Genomic DNA, 13,923 nt, shown 5'->3' with positions numbered 1-13,923 from the left:
TATAAGACAGGATATTTTTTTTTCTTTTTATTCCTTTTATCCTGTCAACAAATATGTTGAGATTTTCCGGCTAAAAGATTCTCCCAACCACCTAAGGACCCAAAGATTTTACCCTGAGGCGGGATATGGCAAACAGATTTTTTTTTATAGAGGGTCTAACAATTAGTATGAAAAATGTAAGTTAAAATTCTACGTCGAGATCAATCGAATCTATCATTTGAAGTTCCTTGAGATATAGCGAGCCAACATATGAATATAAGTGCAGTATATTAATGCTTTGTTGATGTACCTTAAAGTCAAGATGAAAGCCACAACAAGTGTTTTTCCTTCTAATGTAAGATTCTTAATAAATACAAAATAAGTCTGCTAAACATTGGGCGTAAAAAGTCTCAAAGAAATAACCACAGATTAATAGATGACCTGGTCTTCAAAAACTACATAGAAATTGTCAATAGGAAACTAAAGCATCTTTTTAATGCCAAAGTCAGAGTACTTATGTACATGTACATATATTCAATCAAAATGCTTTAAAATAATTTTGCAAATTATCAAAGACAAGGTTAATAAATTTACGAGTTTTATTTTCATTGAAAATACAACTTTCTCTGAAATGAAAAAACCTTAATTTTGGTGGAGAATGAATGTTTCATGTGTAGACGAGTCGTAAGTTTTTTTTGTTATAAATTTTGGTAAGGTTTTTTAATTTTACTTTTCTAAAGGCTCGAAGAAATATGGTTGAAATATTGCCGACTAGGCGTTAAAATGTAATTCATCATTCAATTCTTGGAGGTTTAAAGTATCCAAATTCCACATTTCCTGAAAATGTTGTTCTTCAGTACTCCTGAAGTTTCTCATTGACGCCTGTTTATATTTTAGCGACGAGTAAAAATTAAGGCTTTGTAGAACATCAACTGGAACCTTTTGTGTATCTTTGTTTGTAAGAATTTTTATGAAATTAAGGACCAGTATTGGTATGAAAATTCAAATTCATTGTTTTAATGTTCAAATTATTTAAATTTGACATCTTAATTTTGAGGAATTTACTCATTATAAAAGGAGTTATAGGTATAAACTACAGTTTATAAACTACAATTGAACTTCCGTATCTCGAACTCCGATATCTCAATAACCATGTTGATTTTAACTTGTAGAATCAAATCACCATTTATAATTTAAAAAATGAGTCTCATAATCAAAGATAATGTTGATACCTGCTTTTTCAGCTCGGACCAGAATTTACATATCGTGAAATCTATCTTATTTTTTTTCCACTTCTATATTATTGAAAACCAAAGGATAGATGACTTTTAATTGTGGTTTAAGAGCACATGGTGTGTAATATCAATAATCACAGCTCAGAGCTTACATAATATGTTTTTGTCATAGAATCAAAATATGAAGGTCTTTTAAATTTACTATTTGAAATTTCAAAGGAAGAGACTAAAGTTTCTGGCGAATGTGATTAAAACTATAAAACTGTATATTTGCATTAGGTAGTTTTGTATCAATAGTCTGTTATGGGATTGCTATCAAACTGTTCCCATGACAACAGTTAAGTCTATTTATATTGACAAAAAAGGCCTACCACCTCCAAACTTCTACACCGTGGACTTGAAATTACGCTACTGGCATTGTCATTGTCACCATATGGATAGGCCGCACAATCTGTCTTCAATACCCTAGGAATATAATAAATATGTTCAAAACAAAGACAAACAAGTGATGATCAGATTGGATCAAATTTACCCTATCAACATTAATTAAAATTGTTTTTCTATTTTAATTCGTGTATACTGATCAACTTTTGATTTGATTTTAGCAAGCACCCTTCACAGACGAGGACATAATGTACCTTTAATAAACTGCCCGTCTTGTGAGCACCACATCTGTGACGTCAGTAACACCATCCAGTGTGAAGTTTGTCAAATTAAAGTTGAACATCACGGACAACCTCCGATAGATACAAAATGTTTTCATGTACGTAGCAATTATCATTTTAAACTGTTAAACCTGCTGGAAAAAACTTATATTCATTGTTAATTTGATGTAAATGGATTCGTCACTGGTCAGCTTTTGGACAATTTCAGTCATATCCTATAATATAAAAATTGTAAATAACAGCTTGAAATTAAACCGAAATTTTTCAAATCTAAATACATTATTTGACATAAAATTCATTTTAAAATCAAATTAGAATTAAACCTTCACTAATGGAATAAAAACAAAATTTATGAAATATGGTGAAAACGAACAGTATTCAAATTCCATTTATAGTATACAAAATGAGGTCAGAGAAAACGCGGACCTCTAAAAACAGCTTATATGAGCCGTCAAATTACAAGAAAGAGTAGCTCTATTATGTATGCTGAATTATTTGACTTTAATAGTATAAATACAAGTATTATTTTGTACATGAACAGCTTTGTCAACAGCAAAACGCATGTAGTTGTAATATAAATTAGTACATGTACAAATCTCGAGACAAAATACACTTGAGAGTATGTAACATTCTTAGATTTATTGTGAAGATTTCTGTTAACTGAGACGGAGACTGAACAAAACTACGTGTGTTTTTGTTCTCTTATTTTTGATAGAGGGTGTGTAAATACATGTGCATGATGTATGCCAATTCTTTTAATGATATTTAAACAGCAAGACTGATTTTACTTTTACATACAATGTCAATAATCTTATCTGTAGGATTTTTTCATCATTGAAGGAATATTTTGTGAGAGTCTTTATTCAGATTCCCTAGTAAATCAGCTCTATATTTAGGTAAAACGTTCATGTATTTCCTCATCCTTTCTTCCTTCGTTCCAATGAGAAAAAAAAAATAATGAAAAAAGTGATATGGAAACAGGGCAAAGCATGCATTCGGAATTATCATATTGATCAGTTGATTCGATACACAAGAGCATGCTCTACGTGTGAACAATTTCTAAAACGAGGTAAATTAATGACAAACAAGTTGATGAAACAAGAATTTCAGAAGTCTCGTTTAATACAAATACAATTTGTCATTGAGTTGAATGCTGACTGACGGTTTTCATACTTATTGTTGTTCCATTATTAACACACTGAATAGACGACGGATTTTCCCGTTATTTCCCGATCATAACATGGAGCACACGGTGGGTTTGACTTGTCGGTAGGGGATGCTCAGTCCTCCATGGTACCTGGTCCAACCTCTAATATTTTGGAGGTCCGTGTTTGCTCTTCTCCTATTTTGTATTGTTTTATATATTTGACTTTAATACTGTTCGTTATGTCCATATTAGGTTTCATGAGTAGATCATGCACTTTGGTATTGAATCAAATGAGCCGAGATTATTTTTTTGCGGTGAAAGGATGTTGAGATGAAAGTAAAATTGCAATTTTAGTTTTTTCATGGTTTCATCTTTGGTCTAAATATTGTATCCAGGGTTATTTTCACCACATATGCTATTTATTTTTTTTAACTTTTCAATTCAAAATTTTGCGTTATTACATTGTTTTGATCTGTAATTTGCAGATTAGGCCCAATATCTTCATATTGATATCCCAAATTTTCGTCTTTTTGTATGCTCTGATTTTTCTAAAACAATTCCAACTTACTATATCACTAATGTAAGCTTAGGAATTCATAAAAAACCCACTATATTGTGTTGATGAAACATATTTAATGCCATTTACAGGCTGGACATTGTCACTCGGACGATCATCATCACTGCTGTGATTCTGAAGCTTGTCTTGGTAAATACTTTTCACTTCTAGTTACCTTTTCAACTTTTTTCAAACGAAAATAGAGCCAAGGTCATTTTAGGTTCTTTATTTCAGCTTCCTTTTTTAGGGAATTGCACATTACCAACACCACAACCCAACAAATAACTTATACAGGTGATGTCTTTGTCTCAAAAAGTAAAAAAAATGCATATGCATAAAAACTTCAATACTTAAATAAAAGCTGATATTTCCTCGATCACTTTACGCTACAATGTTCCTGGATTTCACATTTCCTTGCTGTTTATTATACAGATTCTATGGCACACTGCCCCACCTGCCACGGAGGTTACTGTGACTTTGTCAATCGAGACACGTGTCACATGTGTAAATTTGACTTACATGAGGGACAATTACCTCATGTTCATTGTTTGAAGGAAAATGTAGGTCAATATTCTTTCCCGTCTTGATTTTAAATATTTCAAGTACTTGGTACATGTTCGTAGATATATACATGAATTTTTTCAAAACACAGATGTAGGCGAGATGAGAAACGTAAAATTTGAATTAAACGCTCAGTTAGTGAATTATATAGTTAATTATAACAATAACTTAGATGCTATACATTTCAGACTCAGAATTGTTAACACCCTCTTTATATGACTATTCTACATGATGTGTGTTGTAGGAACATTGCAACGTTAACCACAACACGCTCTGCTGCAGTGACGAGTCCTGCATAGGTATCTCTACTTTTATTCCATCCACTTACACTATTTAACATGTATTTACTGATTCTTGATCAAAATTATTCTTTCATATTAATTCACAAACTAACTTAATTGTTTCGTCGTTTATTCCTTACAATTATTTCATGTATTTCTTTATGTATATAAGAAAAAGGTTCATTTTCCAATTGAAAGTATTTCAAATAGTTCAGCTATTGTTTGTGAATGGCACTCATATCCTGTCATTTCTGATCAGCCTTTGAATACTATAACCTACAGCTTTCATTTAGTTTTATGTTTCTTCAAAGGACTTTTCAACCAAGCGTATTCATTATACGTATTCATTATAATTGTAGCACGTGCATTTGGATCTTTTTATCCCAGTGCTTCATCTATACGTCCTACTACAAGCAAAGAAATCCACATTACTGGTACAGTGCTGTTACCGATATGATGCTTGAAATATCTTGTATTCACAAATCCTTGGTTTAGTTATTCATTACTTTGTATTTGACATTTATTTTATCTCATACGTGTGGGTGATACAGGCCGTTGGATAAACTTATGCTTTATCCACGGGTAGATGCTTTATCAACAGCACCTCCGGTTTTGACACGATCCCTCGCTTCAAGATTTTATTTTATTGAAATTGTATTTGTGAAAATTATTGCCCTTATAAAATGAATCATAAAGGGCAATAATATCGTTAAAGCAAGAAAAAGACTCGTATATGTCAAAGAAGTGTCTTATTTTATCAAGGAACCTGTATTGGCTATTTGAATACAAATGTTTTTTAAATCGTTTTCGGAAAAGGTAAAGACTAGCAGTAGGTTGTTGTTATAAGATTCCTTTAACATTTGCAATAATGCTTTCTTATATTATACTACGTATGCCTACCTAGTACATGTAATGTAGGTGTAAATTACCATGGATCAACAATGATTCTACAAGTAGGGAGACCTATGCCACCGTACAAAGAGTTAATTTTCACGATCCCATGGTCCTTACAACTTTCAGTCAGAAGTTCGTTTGATGTAAAGATCCAGCAAATGTCACATAATGTTTTCATAGACGCAGATAGCAAAAAATTTAACTTTGAACACGATCTACTTTCTTTCGAAGCATGTCAACATCAACAGTGCAACGTCATCAAGTTATACGTCATCAATTTGAATTGGCAATCATTCATGTAGTTTTCGGGGGAAGTCTCAAAGTTTTGTTAAAACGAAAGTCGTATGAGATAAATAGAACATCTATAATTGTGTGATTTGATATTTGCTTTATCCAACTCGTTGAAATGGTGTATATTCGTTCGGCAAGCCTCGCGAATATACACACCATTTCAACTCGTTGGATAAAGCCAATATCAAATGACAGAATATAGATCCTCTATATATCAGATTTACTGATGTTGCAGATCCCAGTGTTCATTGCCCCCATTGTCATGGAGGATTCTGTGACTTTGTGAATCGTGACACGTGTCACATGTGTAAATTCCACCTACATACCGGACAGTTTCCAGATGTCCATTGTTTGAAGGGAAATGTATGTACAACAAACTTTCAAATTCAATTCCCTATGAAATATTTAAACTGTTTATAAGATTCATTATAGGATTAAACGTTTTTTCCCCAGAATTTATCGATGTGTAAACTCATGCCTTTTTACTCAAAAAACTGAATTAAAGTGCGAAGCACTTTTATGTTAAGTATGTACGCAAAAAATAAAAATTAAAATTATTTCGCTATTCCTAAAATTATCAATTTCAACTTTCATTTTATAAATGAGTTAAGCAATGATCCATGACTTTATTATTTTTATTTTGTTGTGGATTTGTAAATAAAATTGTTGTGAAACATGGACACTCTGGTGGGCCGGAGAATGTTGTGAAATATGGACACTTTGATGGGCCGGAGAATGTTGTGAATTATAGACATAAGTGCTTTTCTAATTTACCTTTGTCAATATAATCATGTTTATGTAAGTGACTTTTGCCGAACTATGACGTCGCAGTACTATGACGTCATAGACGTTACTATAACGTTATGTTATATACTTGTTGAGTTTCAAGTAAACCACTATACGGTTCAGAAGTGTTTTCTATGAGTGCTACAATCTTGACATTGGTGCCGTGACCAAAGAGGAGAGATGACTTCTAAACTGAAGGCAGTAAGAGCAGGACAGAGAAGTGCTGAAACCAGACTTCTAAAAAGACTGAATGAAGAAAATGCAGATGCAGAGGAAACTGAGGCAATTGGAGACATTGACAGACAAACAGGAAATTCTCATAGATCTGGATGAAAAAATTCTAACAGAAACAGCAGAGGAGGATATTGAGAGAGAAATACTGGAGACAGATAAGTACAATTTCAATCTTAATTCTAAAATGAGAAAATTTAAGAAACATCTGATAGTTCATCGTTCAAATTTGAATCCAGCAGCAAACATTTATTCAAACCAGAATAAAAATTCACAAATTGAAGAGAATAGTCAATCAAGACACAATTTCAGTGAAAATTCAAGAACTCATCAGTCCCTTACAAGCTTTCATTCAAATCCAAACAGTGGTAACTTTCACAAACTTCCGAAATTAAACTTACCCATTTTTGAGGGAAATGTGTTGGAGTGGCAGTCATTCTGGGATTCATTAGATTCGGCTATTCATAGCAACAACACATTGACAGAAGTTCAAAAGTTTAATTACTTAAAGTCTTTAGTAGCAGAAGAGGCATCAAACACCATTTCAGGATTTGCACTCACACATGCAAACTACAACAGAGCGATTGAGCTTCTACATGAAAGGTTTGGACAAAAACATAAGATAACTCAGTCATACATGCAAGCGCTCTTAGACCTACCCGCTCCCAAGAATAATCTCACAAGTCTGCGTCATTTTCATGACCAAGTGGAGACATACGTCAGAGGTTTAGAATCTTACGGACAAGCTGAAGATACATATGGTTCGCTTCTAGTTCCTGTGATTCTTAACAAATTACCTTGTGAATTACGCAAAAATTTGGCACGCGAGCATGGACCTACCGATTGGTTACTAGGCGACTTACGAAAAGCTCTATACAAGGAATTTGAAATACTAGAAACAGGAACTCATATGGACACAACAGAAGACCTTGCTACAGTTATTTTCTACATGAACTTAGAATCCAGTGATGAGCAACCACAACGGAACTACAGTCCTCGGAATCATCAAGTTTGCTGTGCATTTTGCAAGGAGTCGCATCATTCAAGTGGCTGTACAAGATACATAAAACACAATGACCGGATGAAAATTGTCAGACGAGACAAACTGTGCTCTAATTGTTTAGGGAGACATCGTGTTACAGACTATCAATCCAAATCCAATTGCAAAATCTGCAAAAAACGTCATCACACAAGTTTGTGTTCTGCTCATAATGCAGTCAAAACCAAAAGGAGGAATACCCATGCATTACAAGCAAAGGCTGAACTGGATGCAAAGACCAGGGAAATCAAGAATCTACAGGATGAAATCAAGAGCTATAAATGTGTCATTGCAACATTGGAACAACAGATAACAGAGCAGAGGATTTTGACTGAGAAAACCATGAAGGATGTAAACATTTTACATACCCAGTTTGCAAAGCTTCAGACCAAATTTCATGCACAGTCAATTGCTACAAATCAGATGACAGCTGAGAATCAAGCTGAAGAGTTGAAGAAAAAAGAAGTTGAAGTTAATACGCTCAAACAGGAGATACAACGGCTCAAATCATCAAGAGAGACACCTGGTAGGAAACTTCAGCAAGTGGGCGGAAATATTCATTCAGATGTAGAGCAGCAGAGGGAAACTCCTAGAGATCAAATTACTAGTTTGAAGAGGAAATCAGTGATATCTAAGAAACTAGATAATGTTCATAAGAGTAACCTGGAATAGTGTTACAAAGAGGAGACCCAGGAAAGGATGAACATCGTCAACCAACTAGAAAAGGAACGAAACTGCTACATTCATGAGAACAGCAACCTATCTCAGAACTATACAGAGGATAACAAAGTTCATGGCATGCAGTTTGTTGATTTCAAGAGGATTTCCAAGGATGACACCAAAATCAGGCAACAGGAGAACACATTCAAAACACTTCGAGATGTCGAGAGGACATACAGCAAGAACCTCACCGAGTCACGGAATGAGATAACAGAGATGAAGAGGATGAAGACTATGGATCATAAGATTGATCAGCATAAGGGGCAAATTCAAACCAAGGAGAATGCATTCATCAAGGAGTACTTTGGACATTAGAGTGAAGAGAAGGACGATTTTTTGTGAGAGTTTGTTCATATGTGATGGTACCAAACTCAAAGAAATAGAGGAAATCCAAACTTAAACCTAACGGAAGAGCGTTACATTTCATGTGACACTGCGAATAACTTTTAGGGGATCTTTTATTCATCATTCATTTAAATTCCCTTTATTTCTCGGTCCAAGGACTTACTCAATTCGTACTTTGGTGGGCCGGAGAATGTTGTGAAACATGAACACTCTGGTGGGCCGGAGAATGTTGTGAATTATAGACAATAGTACTTTTCTTATTTACCTTTGTCAATATAATCATGTTTATGTAAATGACTTTTGCCGAACCATGACGTCACAATGCTATGACGCCATAGACTTTACTATAACGTTATGTTATATACTTGTTATGATTAAAATAAACCACTATACGGTTCACATGTGTTTTCTATGAGTGTTACAATCTTGACAAAAATGATTCAGGTAATTAAATTTTTTACGTATGATAAAATGTTAGCAGAATTTTACACAATATTTTAAATGTGTTACAGGAACATTGCCATGAAAACCATGACACCCTTTGTTGCAAAGAAGAATCGTGTATAGGTAAATGATTTTAAATTGTTCGTTTTCGTGGGTACAGCAAAGAGTATCTTGTTTTAATGTCCTTTTGGTGAAAAAAGGAATGCGTTTACTTTAAAGGTGCACGTGTATTAGAGATGTTTATATGTATTATAATTGATAAATGAACTCAGAGAGAGAAAGAGAGAGAGAGATTCTTGTTCTGTGTGGAATATCAATTCTTTTTTATTTCATTTCAGCCAATGCTTTCGGAACATATTATCCAAGGACTCCATCGACCTACCCCACCACAGCTTCAAACAAAACAACCTCCACACACCATGTTATGAACCAGCAGAGTATAGTATTATTACTTATTACAAGTCATCATATGACAACTTTATGTCTAGTCAACTCACTAGTTATAAACCAGCGTAGTGAAGTACATGTATTATTAACTTCTTATAAGTCATCATATGACAACTTTATGTTTATGTTTAGTCCATCCACTTATTACACCAAGGTAGTATAGTATTATCATTGACTTCTCCTGAGGAAAGTCTTGTACATGTACGACAATTCTAATTTTGAGTAAAGTGCTTCAACCATGTAAGGAGAAGTTTTATTAACTTCTTTTAGTGTCAGCCCTTGTAACAATTCTTTTGTCTCAGCGCTTTTACTTAAATTACATTTTACAAGATACTCTAATATCATGTGCATATATATATGTATTCTGTATTTGATGTTTCATCCCAATGAAGTGAGCATTCAACTTAATTTTAAATTTCAGGAAGGTATGTATCCTGTCCAATATGCAGTCACGGCGTCTGTGATCCTTCTAGAAGTTACACCTTCTGTACAGGATGTGTTTATCATGAGGATCATAAAACCACAACATGTATAAAGGTTTACATTGAAAACTTATAAATCAAACGCTGTATAGTTTTTATTGTATTGATACATTTGAAGACATTCGTCAAATACAACACATTATTATATAGTCTATTTATACTCCCTATATAATCTATACAAGCGCAAACATTTCATAGTATACAGGTATTGACTGGGTATGAGGGCAACAAATGATTTGTTGGACCAGAAGGTGAAAATGTTGCCCAAGGCGGCATGCCAAGGGCAACATTTTCACCTTCAGGTCCAACAAATCATATGTTGCCCGAATTCCAGTCTATAACTGTTTTGTTAGACCCTTCAGTGCTTACTCAAGATTTAATCAATGTGTTATCAATTACTTTATATAGAAAATCAAAATCATGGCTTAATCAGTAAATATAAAACAATAGCTGAGAAAGAACAAAATTAATTCTACTTTTATTATATCACAATAATTATTTATCACAAACACCCCCTTTCCTTCTTCCTTATCTTGCTGGTAGCAATAATTCTTGCAGCTTTTAACTTCGGCTATTTCCGTGTTCCCGATATTGATCGATGATTAATTACTTGTGACGTAGCAGTGACGTTGGGGTCTAACAATTCTTATGTTGGACCAGCAGGCCGGTATTCAGTGAAATTGTTAGACCGATGTAATAAACATTTCTTTTGTTGGACTTTTAGTAGTAATAAATATATAGAAAGCTATTTAGAAGGGTATAACAATATACAATTATTGCTGTGTTTTGAGGTCAATACAATGATTTAGCCATCTGAGGAGTACAATATTCACCGAGCCCGGAGGGCGAGGTGAATATGGTACTTCGAAGATGGCTAAATCATTGTATTGACCGAAAAAAACAGCAATAATTGTTTTATTATATGATTCACTAATAAAATGATAAAACCCATTACTTGTTTGCATTTGATTAAGTCCTATCCAAATACAATTAAGAGAGAAGCAGAATTAAAATGTTAATAAACCTTACAGGTCGTATTTATTTTTTTGTTAAGTTTTTTTTAAAATCAATTTTAGTTGCCATGAAAAAAAATTATGTCAGTCTTTTTTCTAGTATAGAGTTTTAAAGGAAGGAGTATTATCAGGGAAAACTGACTGCCAAAAAGTAAAAATTGTTTTTCAGTAAAAGTGTTGGAGGAGTGTCCATGCATCCCCTCTTATCACCCTCACCCGAAAATATATATTCGCTTAACTTATCTTCACATGAAAAAAAGTTATAGTAGTTTAAATAGCTTTCCAAATTCAATTTGTATCAATTTGGAATATCCCGATCTATTTTTAGATCAATGTCAAGGAAATAAATCCTTGTATTGACCTGGAACGTCACGTGCAGGTCAATACAACGTAGTATTTTTCTAACATAGTTGGATCTCAGCCAATCAGAGAGATGAAAACTATTCAATCATATAATAATACTACATATTCACTGTATTTGAGGCCGTATTCACCGGGGAGTCATTGCGCGTTCAGCGGCATTGTGACGTCACAATCAACACCTCAAATAACGTTATAATGATTGATTGATTGATTGTATATTGTTTTACGTCTTTCGAGAATTTTTCACTCCTACGGAGACGTCACAGTATGCCGGTGAAGGGCTTAAAATTTACTCCTATACTCGGCACTTAGGGCCATTGAGCAGTGAGGGTTCTTTATAGTGCCAGCGCCTACCTTGACACGGGACCTACGTTTGTAAGGTCATATCCGAAAGATCCATGACTTTCACTTCTGATGCCGAGCGCTTGGCGAAGGAACAGTCACTACCTATTTTTACGTCTTAGGTTTGACGCGGCGCCGCGAACGAGAATCGAACCCGGGCCTCCCGATCACGAAGCAAACGCTCTACCACTAGGCTACCGTGAATGGTCAAACAACATTATAAACAATAGTAATATTTTCCACCCTCACACAAAGTCAAAGCAGAAGTACTTTTTTAAAAAAGTCTTTTTTTTTATAGTAGTATAACATTATTTTTTAACAGCACGGGCATGAACAAGAATGTAAAGACAGGGATAAACAGATTTGCTGCCTCACTGACGAGTGTATAAGTAAGTACTAGATAACACAACAAAAGTAACTTAGGTAAAAGGAATAAAACCCCGTCTTTTCCCAACTTAACAAGCCAGATGTTCAAGGAAAGACTGATTGATTGAATATTGTTTAACATCCCTCTCGAGAATTTTTCACTCATATGGAGACGTCACCGTATACATGTACCGGCGAAGGGCTTCAAATTTTGACCTTTACTCAGCACTTAGGGCCATTGAGCAGTGAGGGATCTTTATCGTGCCAACGCCTGCCGCTGACACGGGGCCTCGGTTTTTAAGGTCTCATCCGAAGGACCCTTCAAGGAAAGAAGAAATTTATTTAAAATTTATCAGTCTTAAAAAATTGATAATTATCTACCCTGACCTAAAAATAACAATCAATTTTAATTAGTAAATAATATACAAGTATTTACATCGAATTTTTCTTCTAACAAAAACTAAATAGTATCTGTGAAAAATTAATTATCTGTTTTGAATAAAGATTTCAGCGTCTAATAAATTGAATTTCCTTGAAGCAAAATGGTTTGGAGTTGTAGTGAATACTATCGACCAAGGAAGCAGTTCACTACGTAAGTTTCCATTGAATAAAACTTCAAAACAATGTGCCTTTGAAGACTTGATATGCTTTTGAGATTTAAAACAAAAATATAAACAAATGTGTTTTTTGTCCGGGTTTTTTTTTTTTAGAGAAAATTTAAAGCAATATGAGCTGCATGATTGACATAGGAAAACAATATTTCAAATTTGTAATTAACTGTTTCAATGACAGGAAAATAGAACGTTTATAAACTTCTGTTGTTCATAATGCCATGGAAGAACTTTTTATAAGCTTTTATTGAAGCAAAATTGAATTATTGTCGTCCTGTACAATAATGATTTCTTATATAATACAGTATATTAGGTTGTACAGAAATATTTCTTCTGAAACATTTTTAAACTTTATTTTGGTCTTATTGATCATAAGGATTTAGATTACATACAGATTAATCATAATAACACATTTTACCAGCAATATAAAATTCTCAAAAATGCAGCTCATATTGCTTCAAAGATCAAAGTAATTTTTAGATACAAATAAACAAATAAATGTATATATTTAAAAGAAAATCAAAACTTCAAAAAGGAAAAAAATCCTATATTGTTTTTTTTTTTTTTTTGTTTTTTGTTTTTGTTTTTTTTTTTTTGTTTTTTTTTTAGAGAGAGATTATTCTCATCAAATATTATGTTATCTTATTTTATCAGCTGATATTTCAGGATTTTTTTTTTTTTTTTAGAAAACTTTATTTTTTGTCCAAGTTGTGATCACAATGGTAAATGCCACTTCTCGCTCTGCGATAAATGTGAATACCACACTGACCACAGTCCTCCACATCTTAGATGTTTACAGCAGGTATATATCTACGAGGTTCTTTTAGTCTGTTTGTTTACGTGTGTTTAGGACGATAATTATTTGTTTAATGATAATTGACCACATCTCACGTTTGCACTGTATTATCAATATTGAATAAAATATCAAACTAACCAAACATGATTTTTCTTTCAAAGGAACAGCAATGTCACACAGACGATGCTCATCATTGTTGCCGAGATATCAAATGTATAGGTTTGTGATGAACTGAACTCAATTTTTTTGCTAAAATTATATTTAACGTTATCAATTGTCACAGACTGTTGATATATTTTTTTTTTCATCACAATATTTAGATTAAAAAT

At 33.4% G+C, this 13,923-nt stretch overlaps 1 protein-coding gene across 1 annotated transcript; it reads left to right on the top strand.

Moving 5' to 3' along the window:
- Positions 1–4,014: 4,014 nt before the first annotated feature.
- Positions 4,015–13,600, top strand: LOC134272707 (uncharacterized; the record flags this gene model as incomplete). The annotated part of the gene is made up of 10 exons (XM_062754911.1): positions 4,015–4,142; positions 4,388–4,442; positions 4,784–4,858; positions 5,845–5,972; positions 9,243–9,297; positions 9,513–9,611; positions 10,043–10,158; positions 12,144–12,210; positions 12,726–12,779; positions 13,485–13,600. Coding segments are annotated over exons 1-10 (888 nt in total), but the record flags the coding sequence as incomplete, so codon positions are not given.
- Positions 13,601–13,923: the final 323 nt, after the last annotated feature.

The sequence above is a fragment of the Saccostrea cucullata genome, unplaced genomic scaffold, assembly GCF_032062105.1.
Source record: "Saccostrea cucullata isolate Sc308-1 unplaced genomic scaffold, CSIRO_AGI_Scuc_v1 ctg8228, whole genome shotgun sequence".
NCBI lineage: Eukaryota > Metazoa > Mollusca > Bivalvia > Ostreida > Ostreidae > Saccostrea > Saccostrea cuccullata.
This window is presented reverse-complemented; position numbering and strand designations above follow the sequence as displayed.